The 16,921-nt window shown below is 42.2% G+C and overlaps 1 protein-coding gene across 1 annotated transcript in view; it reads right to left on the minus strand.

Moving 5' to 3' along the window:
• CSMD2 (CUB and Sushi multiple domains 2) overlaps positions 1–16,921 on the minus strand; it is a 930,229-nt gene that overhangs the window by 833,778 nt on the left and 79,530 nt on the right. Inside the window, exon 2 of the mRNA XM_070764517.1 lies at positions 4,614–4,830. Within this exon, the coding sequence (XP_070620618.1) occupies positions 4,614–4,830 (217 nt within the window). The remainder of the gene's footprint in view (positions 1–4,613; positions 4,831–16,921) is intronic.

Here is a 16,921-nt window from a genome sequence, read left to right on the forward strand (position 1 = left end):
TGATGATGATATTCTTGCATTCATTTAATTATGAAGTACTCAGGATATATGAGTATAAATAAATTGTTTTTCTTTAATCCAGTCTTTTCCTGCCTTGTTGGCTCCCTGTGGTTCAGTAACAGCAGTGTGCAAAATGTTCTGAATCCAAGATGGTTTATTAAAAAGATAGCTATACTGAGTGTAAAACAATCATCTTTGGATCCAATAGCATCCACTTCAATTATTTCAGTTCGTTTGGAGCGTAATAACCAAAACAATCTATTTCAAATGCAAAACAGCTGTTTTCTCTTGGAAAAAAACCTAAGCTTGAAATGAGATATTTTGCATTTATGGTGGTTCAGATTTGAATTACTTTGCACATTCTTATTCAAGAGGATCTCAAGGAACTTCTTCAAGAGGGCAATAGATTAGGAAGAGAAGTTGAAGGGTGAGGAACAAATACATAGGAGAAAGTCAAGACATCATTAGTAATGCTACCACTTTTAATGTTAAAGCAAGCTCAAAAATAATACCAGGTGATTTCCCCTGAAATGGTATTACTCCTTAAGTCTTTGAATGTTTTATGTATGGCCCTACTGTACCATTTCTTCCTTCCAAAAACATTCTCCTACAATTCTTTCTCTCTCCTTTCTGGCCAATAACTGGCATACATTTTGATAAATGGTATACAGTTCTCCATCTTCAGGCTGGGAGTTTGATGATGAATAGAATGCATTCCCAAAGCAGAGAAAGGAGGAGTACGACAAAATATATTTATATAATTGATGACCTAGAAAAGAAATATCCTCCTGTACTTGCAATTGCTTTAGAAAACAGTAATAATAAGGAAAAGGCAGTGGAAAAATTGTCACTAGAAACAAGGCACAGAGGATAAAAAATATTTTTAAAAATACTAGGATATTATTTTTCCCAAACTACTTTCATTATACAATTAGCTTCTTATATGTCCAAAAATATTTGGGATACAGAACAACATTGTAATATTTATGTTTCAAGAATACAACAAAACCTAAAGCTATTAAAACAATTAATGACTTAGTCAAAAACTGGGCATGCTCCAGTAGCAGGAGACCTGGCCAAAGATCTGATTGACTCAGTCTCCAAAGCAGAAGAGGAGTCTATATCTATACAACTGGATTATCCTTCCAACACAATGGAGAAGACAATGTTCTCTAGCAAATTTTCGAATCTGCTCTATTTTTAAGTCAAGTTATTGAATGTTTATAATGCTGGCTTTCAAGAAATGTGACAAGAACTATGGAAGATATTAACAAGTAATTCCTTCAGTCAGTCTTTGGTAATAGCCCAGTCACTTTGGATAGTGAGAATGATGGCATATAAATGTAACAAGAATTATATATAAATCAATCTTCCTTACTGCACTCATCAACAAACTTTCTGTCAAACAGTAAAATCGGACTTTCTCAGCAAAAATGGCCTATAGGCTTCTGATCTTCTCCACACTTTTGGGGACCCAGAACAGAACCACTCCAGGAAACAAACTGCTCTCACGCCCCCTCATGCCCCGCACTGATTGCTGGGCATGCCGGGTGATCGCATTCGCTGGTGCGATCACCCCAACTTCCCTCCTTGCTGGCAGTGGTCGTATTGTCCTGCCCTGCCACAACTGCCATCCAGCCTCAAGCAGCCGGCCTTCTCTTTATGGCAGACAGAACTAACTAGCTTTCCAAATCCATCCAGTTTTGGAATTCTTACTTAACCCAGCTCAGTTGTTGTGATATACTCAATCACACTTCTCCAGGAAAACTGCTAATATTATTGTTTCTAGCTTCTCAAAATTTTGGAAATCTGTGTTTAAAATGTTTAGCTCTTTTGAAGAATAAAAATTAATAGTTAACATGTTGAATGTTTTTTTATTTTATGTTAAGTTAAGGTGTTGTTCTGCTTCCCTAAATCACTGGAAATTGCTCCAATTTGGGCCACAACAACAAAACAAATTGCTTAGATTTTATTTGCCACTTTTTCTTGAGGGGGGAGAGTGAGAGAGAGAGAGAGAGACCTTAGCTGTTAGAAACAGTAAGTTTTTTACCATCAAAATTCTATTCTCCTCTCTCACCAACAAAGCTGTTTTTCACAATCATTTCTATTTCTTTAACCCAGATTTTTCCAGCTGAGCTCACTGAGGCACTAAGTCGCCCTGGGACTTGTTTGGAAGTTACACCAAGGAGCAAATGGCTTTTTTGGATAATGTAACACTTGAGAAATATTCCTTGTACTTCAAAGTCAGAAGAGACCAATACAAGTTGTCAACATCTAACTTCATGTACAAAACAGAATCACACAGAAATTCAGCCCATTGCTTGTTGCCTCAAGCAGGGATGGGAGAATATCTCCATTCTTATGGAATTTGCTTGATTCTGAAACTTCAGCAGGAAAATAAATAGACAACAAAACTTAAACATCTCTATACAGTTTCATGAAGTGGGGGTTCATTTTTATTTTCTCCTTATTTAAACTGCATGCTGCAAATATATAGAGGAAAATGGAATTAAAAGAAGATGAATGTGTTTTAAAAACTGGAAGAAGAAGTATCAATAACTTCTGCAATGCTGATAATGCAGTTCTTGTTAGCTAAAACACAAATTATCTAAAAACTTTATTAATAAAAATAAAGGCTCGTACTGGAAAAAAAGCTAGATTTAAAAACCTAGATTAAAAAAACCTAGACCAAACTACAGTGGTACCTCTACCTAAGAACGCCTCTACTTTTCTAGATAAGAACCGGGTGTTCAAGATTTTTTTGCCTCTTCTTAAGAACCATTTTCTACTTAAGAACCAGAGCCTGGAAAAATTTCCCATGAAATTTGAGAGCGGCAAGAAAGCCCGGCCAGTTTCCACCCATTCCCCCTTTAATCTCGGCAATCTTGGGCTTTTCTGGGCTGCCAGAGGAGCCTTTTGGTGGCACTTAAGGAGACTTTGGCAGCCCAGAGCGAACGGAGCATTTTCCTTTCTCTGGGCACTTGGAGAGGAAATAAACCACTTTGTTATGGTGAGTCCCTCGCGTTGCCTCCGATACACCCGGCACGAGGTTGATTCCCAGAGTGTCTGGGTGCCGAAAGGGAAAAGGAGGCGCTTCACCCCGACCAGATCAACTCAGCTTCAGGCAAACTAAGGAGTCACCACAGTGAAGGAAAGGCGCCGGCTACAAAGCAAGTGAGCGAGAGGAGAGGGGAGCCCTTCAGCATGGTAAGAAAGAGGAAGCAGGTAGCAGAAGCAGTAGCCTTTCTGTCAAAGGAGTGGGAGGTTCCCCCCTCTCGCCTGCCTGGGTTTCTCTCTCTGGCGCAGTGTATGGGAGGCAACCTCACACCGGGTGTATGGGAGGCATGTGCTCCTCCTTGCTGCCTCAGAGTCCCTCTTTTTTTTTTAAGCCTTAAAGTTTTGAATTTTTTAAATTCCCCTCACCTCACTTTTTTCCTTTGGCAGCGACTGTCCTTTTCCTCCTCTTCTTCTTCCTCCTCCTCCTCCCACCCAAATTCCGAGCTTTTATTTCTTTCCTAATGGGTTTGTACGTATTATTTGCTTTTACATTGATTCCTTTGGGAAAAATTGCTTCTACTTACAAACTTTTCTACTTAAGAATCTGGTCACGGAGTAAATTAAGTTCTTAAGTAGAGGTACCACTGGCAGTAAGTAAAACAATTATTCCTAGCATTGACTATGCCGCATTTAACTAATAACGGTAGATTGTTTTTGCCTTTTGGGATTGAATATTAATTGTGAAGCAGCTAGCAGACAAGAATTTAGCAGCAGATTAGCACTTAATAGGATAACAGGGAAAAACCTGGAAAACATAATCAGATACTATGACATCTCTATACAAAGATCAACACTGTACTACCATGGTTTTCTCTGTGATGCTCTATGGATATAAAAGTTGATCTGTAAAGAAACACAATATAAAGAGTATTGACATTTTTTAATTTTGGTGTTAGAATATACCATAGATTACCAGGAAGAAAAAAAGAGAAATGTCTCTTTAAAAAGATCAATTGTGAGTTCTCACTTGAGGTATAAACAACCAGACTCAAACTATTATATTTTAAATATATGACACAAAGTTCCCTTGAGAAATCCATAATATTGAGAAAAGCAGGAGGAGGTATAAAAGAGAATCAGCTGCAAGATGGATGGGTTTGATTGCAATAGCAATGTGCTTCATTGATAGACCTAAAAGGTCAGTTTGAACATAGATCATCTTTGAAAAGTTTATTCATGTGGTTTCTAAAGAGTCAACACCAATTTGGCAGGACTTAATTACTCTAAAGCATACTGAAAGGTTGCAATACTTCTTCCTCTTTCAAAGGTAATAATCAATGTTTCCAAAAATGGGAAATATGATATGAGAATCAAGGGGCTTTCTAAGAATAGGTTATCATCATCTGATTAATTTCATTAAAAATATCAAGCAGTAAACTGATAACACCTTTTAGCCATTATCAAGGGTGTAAAATCCAGAAAATTTACATAACTTTATAAAGAAAAATGAAACCCCCTTTTATAACAACCTCCATCTATGTGTTTTAATCCAAGCAACAGACATCTTACATTTGAACATTTTCTTGCTGCAGTTGATAAGAGTTTGCTTTTTTTACCTTGTTCTTAGGCTTCCTTGTTGGGGCAACCCATCATAAACAGATAAGACATCAAAATCTTCCTCTAGCGCAAAGGACTGGAAAACAAGTTGTATTCTGTTCTGCTCTTGGGCAGTGATTGTCCAGGTACAGTTTGCATAATTTGGATAGCCGTACGGGAATCCCGGACTTTGAATTGTCCCGTTTGGACCTTGCAAATTGTAACTGCAGTTCTGGGCTGGAAGAAAAGAAGAAATACAAACCATATTTAATATGGCATGATATGCCCATATAGGCAACTCAAGAACTATTGGAGAATGATATCAAGGACATAGCCTCGGTTATTTCAAAACAACATGTTTTTAATTTCTTGACTTATTGCTATGTATTTTTGATTATTGTGAAATTGTACAAAAGTGCTATTTGTCAAAAGAGAACAGCCAATATGGTATTTAAAATATGATATTTAAATAATAATAATATGGTATTTATATAATAACAATATGGTATTTAAAATAACATGACATGGTTTTCTTCTGGAAGTTAAACCAGTGTTCTTCACCTTAAAAACTGAAGAAAAGATAATATGTGGAAACATATCCTCTATCCATCCATGATTCTGATTATATATAACAAGTGGTATTGATATATACCAAGCCAGGCTTAATCAATGTAATATAATAAAAGTATCAATAGAAACAGGCACTTTGGATGCAATCCCAAAACAGCTAGCTCACCAGTTCAGCACCAATGGTATTGACAAAGTCACCATCAGTCAATTGCAAAAAGCAGCTTTACTTGGAAAAGCATACAACCCACAATGATACCGTTAACCTATCAAACAATATCTGCCTATCCCAGGTCTTTGGGAAGGACTCATAAAAATGTCAAATTCAGTCTAAATGCCTGGCTGACTAAAAGCCATAGTATAATAATTCATATCTCAAGATCTAAAATGGTCACCAAACATCAAAAACATCATCAAAAAGGCACAACAAAGAATGTTTGTTCTGCACCAACTCAGGAAGCTCAAACTGCACAAGGAGCTGCTGATTCAATTCTACAGAGGAATTATTGAGTCTGTCATCTACACTTCCATAACTGTCTGGTTTGGTTCTGAAACCCAACAAGACAGACACAGACTTCAGAGGATAATCAGAACTGCAGAAAAAACAATTGCTACCAGCCTGCCTTCCATTGAGGACCTGTAGATGGCTTGGGTCAAAATTCAATTCAATTTTTCAATTCAATTTATTAGATTTGTATGCTGCCCCTCTCCGAAGACTCGGGGCGGCTCACAACAATAATAAAAACAAAAAGAGGGCTATGAAAATATTCACGGGTTCCTCACATCCTGTACATAAGCTGTTTCAACTCCTATCCTCAAAACAACGCTGTAGAACACTGCACAACAAGACAACTAGATACAAGAACAGTACCACCACCCCCAACCATAATTACTCTGCTGAACAAATAATTCCCTTAGCACTGTTAAACTATTTACTAAGGCTGCACGACTATTAATCTTCTGATTGTTCCTATTACCCAACTCCTCCCACAAATGACTGTATGGCTGCAACTTTGTTGCTTGTATCCTTACAACTTATATTAACTGGTTCCTAATGTGATTGTTTATTTGTACCCTGACTAACATTAAGTGTTATACCTCATGATTCTTGACAAATGTATCATTTCTTTTATGTACACTGAGAGCTTATGCACCAAAGACAAATTCCTTATGTGCCGAATCACACCAATAAAGAATTATATTCTAATAATAAGAGCAGCAAAAGAAAGGAACTAAACGTAAATATGCCTTAGAATAGAGATTGGTAACATGGAGACAAAAACATTGACCTGTCCCTACCTAGGGTGCTGGTTGTATGAGAAAGATGAAGGCAAAAAGGTGGGAGAAAAGAGAGAAACAAGCATGGAAGAAAAGGAGAGAAGAGGAAACAGAAACCAGAGAAGAGAGAAATAATGGTGCCCGTTCTCCCCACACTAGCAAGCAACCCCTTAAAAAAAAATACTTGGAACCTCAAATAGTATTTCTCTTGAAAGGAAACCCACAGATTTCTGTCGTTTGAAAGTGACTTAACTCCAGTTCTGGTTGCTGATATTCTGGCCTTCTTCCCCTATAGCTCTTTCATGTCCACATTGATCCCAAGAGGAGAGATTGTCTATAGCTGGATTATGCAAATGTCCATCCTTATTAGGATAGCTCCAGGGGGACTATAGAAGATTTAGTCATGCCATTAAATCAAATCAACCAAGGAAAGCTACACTGTCTTTTACAACAGAAATGAATCAAGGGGACTAGTACATCAATAGTTTCAAGGGGGCCATTTCAGTTGAAAGAATCTTGGTTATGGCCATATCTAGTTACATGATACAATAAGATGTGTTGCCTTGGACTACGTCTGCGAAAGTCAAACTGAACTTTATCTTTTAAACAAAATGTTCAATTTGTTTCTGGTTGGCCAACTTCACAGGGTGGCTGGCAAGATAAATTTGGTGGCAGGAAGAGGATTTGTTCTAATTAATTCATCTTACTGCTTCATAATGTTATGTTAATGATTATGATAAAAATTTTATGTCAATCACTCCCACATGCTTATTATATACAGCATATTTTGAAATTCAACATCAATTTTCTTTGACAGGAAATGAGTAAGATAATCTGGCTACCAGAAGAGAGTCTTCTCTCAGTACAACATGTGCCACTTTGCCTGTTTTGGAGAGATATGGTTAAATTCCACGTATAAAATGGTACTTTCATTATCACTTAAAAATAATAATAATAATGAAGAGGAAAATAGTTTTTTTTTCTTTCTTTCAGAAATTGCTGTTTTATACTGCAGAAGCATGACCTTCATACCTTAGGCTTCTTTTGCCTGAAGAGAAATTTGAAGTGAATTTAGAGGTCCTTTGTACACAAATATATATGAAACAAACAAACAAAGATTCAAAATGTGAAAGAAGAAAACAGAACTTCAGAAAGACCAGACCATTAGTATCAAATGAAAGAAGTTAAGGGGCCTTCAAATTGGTCAAAATACAACCTTCTGAGGAGAATTTGGAGGTTTGGATTCAACAGTTTAGAAGTAAAGAATACATTCTAATTAGTAGAAACTGTGGAGAAAGGAAGTACTGTACATTTTCCCCTTCAGTTTCAAATGTCAAATTGGTTTCTGTATTGTATTGTAAGGTATTGGACCAAGGCTGGAACGAAACCAGGTTCATTGCTCCACAGAAATTCCCAGTGACTTTGGGCCAGTGCTCCTCTCTCAGGCTTGCTTCACTGAGGTATTATTGTGGGAAGAACATGGAAGGAGAGACCACTAAGTAGGCTGCCTTCAGCTCCTGACTAAAAGCTGGGAAATATATCTCATTACTAGTTAGGATAGAACTCCTGGATGGGAGCGTTCAAATAATTACTTTCCTCCTTGTGATGGCCAGTAGGGTGTAGTAGTGGAGGCACAGGATTAAGACTAAGGAGACCTAGGTTCTAGTCCATCTTCAGCCAGGGACACTCATTAGCTAATTTTAAGGCAAGCCATTCTTTCAGCCCACAGCAGATCTCCTGTGAGGATAAAACGAGAAATGTCTTCAATGGGGGTCCGGAAACCTGGTAACTTTAAGACTTGTGGACTTCAATTCCCAGAATTCTGCAGCCAGATGGCTGGAGAATTCTGGGAGTTAAAGTAGACAAGTCTTAAAATTGTCAAGTTTGAAGACCTCTGGTCTACAGTATGTAAACTGCCTTGAAGTTTCAGAAAAAAGGCAGAAAAGAAATTTAGCTAACAAACTTATATAACTCCAGGAAAACCCAGAGTTCATTTTCTCCAGGTCTTTTTGATAGACAATGGAGCTCCCTTTCTCCCTGGCAACTACCATCCACCCATCAACTCCCATTCTCAAGACTGTCAAAAAAAACACAGTGGCAATGTAAGGGTAGAGCAAGCAAAGACAGAGAAAGTAATCTGATTTTCCAAACTTTTAATTTCAACCATTGGGAAATGTCAAAAAGACATGCAGATAGTAGCAATTTAGAAAGGCTCTGTCACCACAGGGATTTCACAAGTCTGCCAGATGCAGATAGTCTCCTACTTATGTGTTTGCTTTCCTTTGCTATTCTAAAACCAGCACAAACAGCCAAACTTCTATATATTGAAGGGCTAATTTTATCCCAAGAATTGATCTTTTCACAATGAACTCTATACAAAAACCAGCTTTTCTTTCTTTAACTTTAAAGAAATCAAAGGAGGCCAGATTACTCCTCTTTTCCAGATGTGCAAGAGGGGTGGGTTCTAAGTTACCTCACTGCCAGTTCACTTCCATGCCATTTGGCTGCATCTCAGGGGCATGCACTTGCATGCAGGGGTGAAAAATCCAAAAGAATCAACCCCCCCCCAAAAGCTGAAAACAAAATGGCAATCCAAGCGCAGTGCCAGAAAGTCAGTTTCTGTGCATGCACAGAAGAAAAACAGAAAACCCCCCACCAAAAAAAATCCCCCCAAAAGATGGTTGCATCCATGGATTGGCCCCTGACAGAACTGCTTCTGTGACATCATTGTGACATCACCGACGGCTTGCTACCAGTTCCATAGAACCGGTGCAAACCGGGAGGAACCCACCTCTGGTGTGCGAGTGCCACAATTCTCTAGCCAGAGAATGGCTGCCAAGGATAATGGTAACATCTAGAAGGTGTGAATCCCTTGTGTGGTCACCAAGGTTGATTCATTGTGACATGTGTGAAGCCACAGCACTGTTTTTCAGACACAAGACCTATTTGAAGATCATGAGAACCAAACATGTAAGAGTTATCAACAACAGTTTACCTAATCTTTCCTCTGAGATACATCCTCACTTTGCCTGGTGCCTCCAAAATATATGGTCTAATCTGTATCCCAATTAGTCAATTGGCTTCTTGGTGTTGATACAAGAATATCCTTTTTCACACAACTCCCCTTTTGATCAACCAGTGTAGAGAAATGCAGAAATAACATTGATGAAGGGATGCAAGAAGCACTAGCAGGCTTGTTAAATGATTTGTTAAAAATTAGAAAGTAAAATGTTAATTGGTCCCGGCAAAGGAGGGAGTGTGAGGCTGAAAATAATCCTCCCTTGATTCCAATGGATATAAATGGAGGGAGGCGCAAAGGAAAATCCTTATGATTTTACAATTTTGTTTTAATACCTGACAATAATAGAGCAGAGTTGTAGACCAAGTCTGCCTTGAAAGGTTGAGAGTTACTTAAAGAACAGAATTAAACCCCATGGGGGATAAGTAAGAAAAGGAAATAATGGCAATACAGTAATAGGATAACTAGTTGGATGTAGTGGTGAAGGTGCTGGCCTAGAAATTAGGACAGTGAGGTTTTGCCCTCCCCTAATGATGAAAGCTGGATGAGTGACTTTGTGAAAATTCCTCTTAGCTCAATTCACTTCTCAGGGTTAAAATGGAATGAAATAATTTATTTGGTCAATGAGCAGCAAACCGTGAAAATAGGCAATATTACACAAAACTAACATCAAACTGATAAGATAAAACACTATCATAACAAGCAAACTCTATAATAAAAATGTAACAGATGCTGTTATATTTCCGTGTTAACTACCTATGTAAGTATAATTGTAAAATACAGTGATCCCCCGGGTATCGTGATCCCGATCATTGCGAACGGCTATATGGCGATTTTTCAACCCGGTAGTCAAAACACCATCTGCGCATGCGCGCCCCTTTTTTCTATGGCCACGCATGCGTAGATGGCGCCGGGCAGATCAGCTGCTGGGCGGCTTCCCTGGGTCTTCCCCCTCTTGCTGGCGGGAGGGCGAGCGGCGGGCATCAGCGAGGAGTTTCCCTACTGCCCACGCAAACTCCTCGCTGCTGCCGCGCCCGCCGCTTGTCCGCCGCCTGCCTGCCCGCGCGCCCGCCGCTCGCCCGCCGCTCGCCCGCCCTTTGCCCGCCCACGCCGTTCGCTTGCGCCGCTTCCCAGCTGAGTCCTGAAGTGAATTGGCTTCAGGACTCAGCTGGGAAGCAGCGCGAGCAAACGGCTTGTCCGCCGCCTGCCTGCCCGCGCGCCCGCCACTCGCCTGCCCTTCGCCCGCCCACGCCGTTCGCTCGCGCCGCTTCCCAGCTGAGTCCTGAAGCGAATTGGCTTCAGGACTCAGCTGGGAAGCGGCGCGAGCGAACGGCTTCTCTGCCGCCTGCCTGCCCGCGCGCCCACCGCTCGCCCGCCCTTCGCCCGCCCACACCGTTCGCTCGCGCCGCTTCCCAGCTGAGTCCTGAAGCGAATTGGCTTCAGGACTCAGCTGGGAAGCGGCGCGAGCGAGCGGTGCGAGCGAGCGGCTTGTCTACCGCCTGCCTGCCTGCGCGCCGCGCACCCACCCTTCGCCCGCCCACGCCGTTCGCTCACGCCCCTTCCCAGCTGAGTCCTGAAGCGAATTGGCTTCAGGACTCAGCTGGGAAGCGGCACGAGCGAACGGCGTGGGTGGGCGAAGGGCGGGCGAGCGGCAGCGAGGAGTTTACGTGGGCGGTGGGGAAACCCCAGCGCCGCTTCCCAGCTGAGTCCCGAAGCCAAACGCGGAAGTTCGCCTTTGCCTTCTGGCTTCAGGACTCAGCTGGGAAGCGGCGCGAGCGAACGGCATGGGCGGGCGAACGGCGGGCGAGCGGGTAGGCAGGCGGCAGACAAGCGGCGGGCGGACAAGACAAGCGGCGGGCGTGGCAGCAGCGAGGAGTTTGCGTGGGTGGCGGGGAAACCCCAATCTTCGGCTCCTCGCTGCTGCGGCGGAAGTAAAAACACCATCTGCGCATGCGCAGATGGTGTTTTTACTTCCGCAGCGCTACTTCGCGAAAAACCGATCATTGCGAGGGGTCCTGGAACGGAACCCTCGCAATGATCGGGGGACCACTGTATTACATTTTTTTAGCTAAAATGCATACGTGTGTGTGTAACATGTTTTAGCTGAATTTGAAAATTAAGGGAGATTAGGATTGATCTATTTCAGCCTTGTTCTGGCCTCATCAGCTAGCCATACCCTCACTGGGATTTGAACTAGCAGCCTTTGCCTTATAAGGCAGATAATTAACCTCTAGGCTACAATATCCAATATGAATATTCAAAGCAGCACAAAGCGAATAACTTCAGCCTGATGATGGCAAATGTGATTTTGCTGAAACGTCGCAAAGACACTCAAAATATTACATGGGAAAAACCCATCCTCAGAACAATATACATAACACATTTTTCAGTTTATAAGACACACCTTTTTACCTCAGAGAAGTGTGTCTTATACATCAAATGTTGCTGAGGCGGGATGGGAGGCGGCAGCGGCAGCAACTGCTGAGGTGGCTCTGGTGGCTTCCCTTCAAGGAGTCGCCACTGCCGAATCTGAGGAGGTAGGCGAACAGGCCCTGAAGGGGCAGAGCCCTCATCCGTACTGGCACCATGTTGTTGAGTGGCGGGCTCGGCTCGGACAAGCGGCTGTGGTAGGAGCCGGTCAGGTGCCACCTCTCTCACAGTGAAGCTGCCTCAGCCAGCCCTGGTCATCCGGCGGGAGAGAGCTCGGCTCCATCGGCACCCGCCCCAATTTCCTACCTCTGGGGGAGCCTTTGGGAGGGCACGGCGGTTGGCGAAGTGTGCTCGGAGGGAAGCTGCCTCAGCTGGGGAGAGACAGCACCTAACCGACCCCTGCCATAGCCGCTCGCCCGGCTCGGCTGAGGCAGCTTCACTCTGAGCGCCCTCAAACCTGCCCGCCCCTGCCTCAGCCGAGCCAGGCAGCAAAGTCCTGAGTTTCTTCTGAAATGAGAGAGCAGTGGCAGCATGCGCAGCAGGGGGCGGAAGTCCTTTATTGGTGCAGAAGAGGAGGTGGCGGCCACGCCGGCAGAACAGCCCAGGAGGCCTTTCTCCCCTGCTGCAGCGCGCCATGAAGACCCTCCCCACAGCGCTTGGGCCATGCAGATAAGAATAATGCTCGCCTGGCTTGGCTGAGGCAGGGGTGGGCAGGTTCAAGGGCACTCTGAAGGGAAAAGTCACCTCAACAGTTGCTGCCACTGCCTCCACTTTGTTGTTGGTGCGGGGCAGAGTTGCTCACCTGACCCCCTTTTTGGCCTGCCGGGAGGGCTCCTCGTCCGAGGGGAAAAGTTTGCCCTTTCCCTTAGTGACTTAGCAGCCCTAGCAACCGAGTTTCCCGCTGGGCCTCTGTCGGGAGGAGAAGCCGCTCGGTTTCTCCAAAGGGTTCCTGAACAAGAAAGCACGGACAGTTTATTATATTTGTACACCAGGGGACGTGATGCGTGGTACGGGAACTTTTTATCTGTGAGGTAAAGCAATAATTGAGAAGGAGTTTCAAAAGGTGTCCGGGGAGGCAGGCTGTGGAGAGCATTGGATACTGTCAATAATAGTCTGAAACCAAGCAAGCTTTGCGGGGATGGCTGTTTAGGTGGCCCTTAAAGCAATGGAAGTTTTTACACTTCTGTTTTATTTTTGGCATCTCACGACTGACCTCTGAGAGAGAGAGAGAAACAAAGGAATGGGGGCAAAATGGAATTAAAAATTGTCTCTTGAAAACGAGGTTTTGCTTTTACACTTCTGTGTTCGCGCACATGTGCAGAGGGGGGTGCGGGAGCATGGACACAGACACACTAACATACACACACAAAGTGTTGGAAGGGACTCTGTACTGTAGGTCATCTGGTCCAGGGGTCTCCAACGTTGACCACTTTATGACTGTTGGATTTCAACTCCCAGAGTTCCTCAGCCAGCAAAGGTGTCTGAAGAACTCTGAGAGTTGTAGTGCACAAATCTTAAAAGTTGCTAAGGTTGGAGATCCCTGCTCCTGAAACACTCCTTTTAAGGAATATTTCAGGTTTATCATCATGACCATATATTTCCATGCACTTCAATTGTGAAAATTGGAGTAGTCAAGAGACAGGTTTCCCTGCAAGCTCAGCAGGGAACTGTAATTGTAAATTATTCTATCAATAGCCATTTCTGCGACTAAAGGAACAACTAACAAAATGAATTGTCTTCATTTGTTTGTTCTGATTCTTTGTTTGAGTTAGGGGTTAGGAGTGCAAGGGGTCTTCAAACCTAGCAGGTTTAAGGCTTGTGGACTTACAATTCCCATTTCTGAGCTAGCATGACTGGTGGAGGAATTCTGGGAGTTGAAGTCCAAAAGTCTTGAACCTGTCAAGTTTGAAGTTTGTAAAAAGTGTACATGGTTTTAAAAAGTATACATGGTTGTAAAAAGTATTCTGCTACACTGGTATTTTATTAAACAATATAATACTACACCATTTAGTTCAGAATACTTTTTTCCTTGTTTTCCTCCTCTAAAAATCTAGATGGTCTTATTTATTTATTTATTTATTTATTTATTTATTTATTTATTTATTGATTGATTTGATTTGTATGCCGCCCCTCTCCGTAGACTCGGGGTGGCTAACAACAGTAATTAAAAACATCATATAAATCCAATACTAAAACAATTAAAAAACCCTTATTGTAAAACCAAACATCCCTACAAACAAACATAACATGCATAAATTGTAAGGGCCTAGGGGGAAAGAATATCTCAGTTCCCCCATGCCTGATGGCAGAGGTGGGTTTTTAGGAGCTTACAAAAGGCAAGGAGGGTGGGGGCAATTCTAATCTCCGGGGGGAGTTGGTTCCAGAGGGTCGGGGCCGCCACAGAGAAGGCTTTTCCCTGGGCCCCGCCAAATGACATTGTTTTGTTGACGGGACCTGGAGAAGGCCCACTCTCTGGGACCTAACCGGTCGCTGGGATTCATGCGGCAGAAGGCGGTCCGGTGCCATGAAGGGCTTTATAGGTAATGACCAACACTTTGAATTGTGACTGGAAACTGATCGGCAACCAATGCAGATTGCGGAGTGTTGGTGTAACATAGGCATACCTTGGGAAGCCCATAATTGCTCTCGCAGCTGCATTCTGCACGATCTGAAGTTTCCGAACACTTTTCAAAGGTAGCCCCATGTAGAGAGCATTACAGTAGTCGAGCCTCAAGGTGATGAGGGCATGAGTGACTGTGAGCAGTGACTCCCGGTCCAAATAGGGCCGCAACTGGTGCACCAGGTGAACCTGGGCAAACGCCTCCCTCACCACAGCTGAAAGATGTTTCTCTAATGTGAGCTGTGGATCAAGGAGGACACCCAAGTATACACCGGTGCGTCTTATACACTGAAAAATACGGTACATATACCTGTGAAAATCTATGAAAACACACACACACACACTTACATACATACCTACCTACACATTTGAAATAGATCTGTACTAGTTTCCCTTCCTTTTCATTATCAGCAAAAATATGTTACCCATATAGAATATAGTTTGTCAGCTATAAAAATTTAAGGTTTAAGATTTAAGATTTAATTGGATTTTTATGCCGCCCCTCTCCGGGGACTCAGGGCGGCTCACAGCATATACAGAATACAGAAAACAATAGTAAACAATCCAATTAATAATACATTTAAAACATTTCTTTAAAAAATTCTAATTTAAAAAGCTATCATTACCATTCATTCGACAATCATACTAAAAACATTCATTGGTCAGGGGGGAAGATCTAAAAACCCCAGGCCTGGCAGCAAAGATGGGTTTTTAAACTCTTTCGGAAGGCAAGGGGGTGGGGGCAGTGCAAATCTCTTAACTGCCTTGGATATGGCCCCTGTAGGGGCCAAGAGGCAAAAAGTAATAGTATGCTCTCTCCCATATTTGGGTATACTAGGGTGATTCGACAGAAAAAAACATATAACTACAGTATTTCCTGGTACAAGCTGAGAGGAGGAGAACCTCCCCAGCATTTCCGACTATTAACTATGACCAATTAGCATATTTTATTGATAAAGTCGTTCAGATTACCTCCACTATGGTAACTGAAATAAAATTTGGCTATCTCTGGATTCCTTTTAAGATTGTTACCTCTGAGGAAGTGCATAGAGTACAGTCTATGGATCCTTGTGTCCCCTCCTCCCAAGCTTCTTTAGGGGTTTGTTTGTGGAGAAGGTAGTTTTGAGGGGGTTCCTATTTTTTTGTGGAAATGAAGGAGACTCTTGTCCATCCAGTCCTTGAGATTATTAGACAACTGCCATCTGATCTCCAAAGTTTTCTTTCTTTAGCAAAGTTTGTTTCTTTCTTTGCCACATTGTCACATTGGTTTTCTCATTCAGAAAAACTCCAAATAGATAAAGATTAAAAATATAACAAGTCAATATATTAATAAAAACAAAAAAGGGAAAAAGAGAGCGAAGGAGGAAGTCAACTGGCAAAGTAATAGCAAAACCAACATCTGGGGAAAGATCCAAGTGGGACTGTATGATCATAACTGTTCATAACTTCTCAAGGTAAAGGTTCCCACACACATGCATGTTAGTCACTTCCGGCTCTAGGGGGTGGTGCTCATCTCTTTTTCTAAGCTGAAGAGACAGCACTGTCATGTGTCCAGCATGACTCAACACCAAAGGCGCATGGAGCACTGTTACCTTCCCACCAGCAGTGGGTTCCTATCAGAACGGCAAAGGATGCCACACCGGTAGCAAATGATGAGCTATGCATGCAGCTTTGGATGTCTTGTGTGTGTGTGTCCCAGCGTGATTTTGCTTCTGTACATGCGCAGGAAGCAAAATCTCATGAAGGGACGTGCGCGTGAAATTTTGGCAATATTTTGCTTCTGCAGAAGCCCAGCATGATCCTGAGCGAACTGGCAGCAAAAGGATCTACAATCCACCCCTGGATGTAACCTACTGCAGATGTTTTTGCAAAAATTGCAGTAGAGCATGATATGATACTGTCACTCAGTGCTTCCATCTTTACAGGGACAAACCCTTTTAACATAAGGGATTTTGGAAGATTTGCCCTTCAACTCTGCTGATGGTAAGACATTAAAAAACATTGTAAAGGCTCGACAAAGTTTATTGTTTGGGCCATTTATAATGGTGATTTAAAATTAAGTCTTTCCTGCCCAGTTGAACTCTAGGTTATTATCTTATTATAGGCTTTCTAAGTCTAGGTTAAGGATTATTTGAGTGCTGTCATTACCTGATCTTTTCAGCATCTCACCTAGGAACTTCAAATTATGTAACTTTGTATTTTCTTGACATTTTCCAGAAGAATAATTATCTGACAGGATAAGATGTATCGGACTGTGGAGGTGGAAGTCAGGGTTTTTTGCCAATATTATTAGCCATACCCATGTTTCAAAGTATTTATAAACCCTGCCCCCAAGCAAAGAGCAGCATTGGGCATAGATAATTTTATTGGAAAGTCAATTGTAACCTTTTCCCAGTTCCTTGTAGTTAACATTC

This window comes from Erythrolamprus reginae, chromosome 11 (assembly GCF_031021105.1).
Source record: "Erythrolamprus reginae isolate rEryReg1 chromosome 11, rEryReg1.hap1, whole genome shotgun sequence".
Taxonomy (NCBI): Eukaryota; Metazoa; Chordata; class Lepidosauria; order Squamata; family Dipsadidae; genus Erythrolamprus; species Erythrolamprus reginae.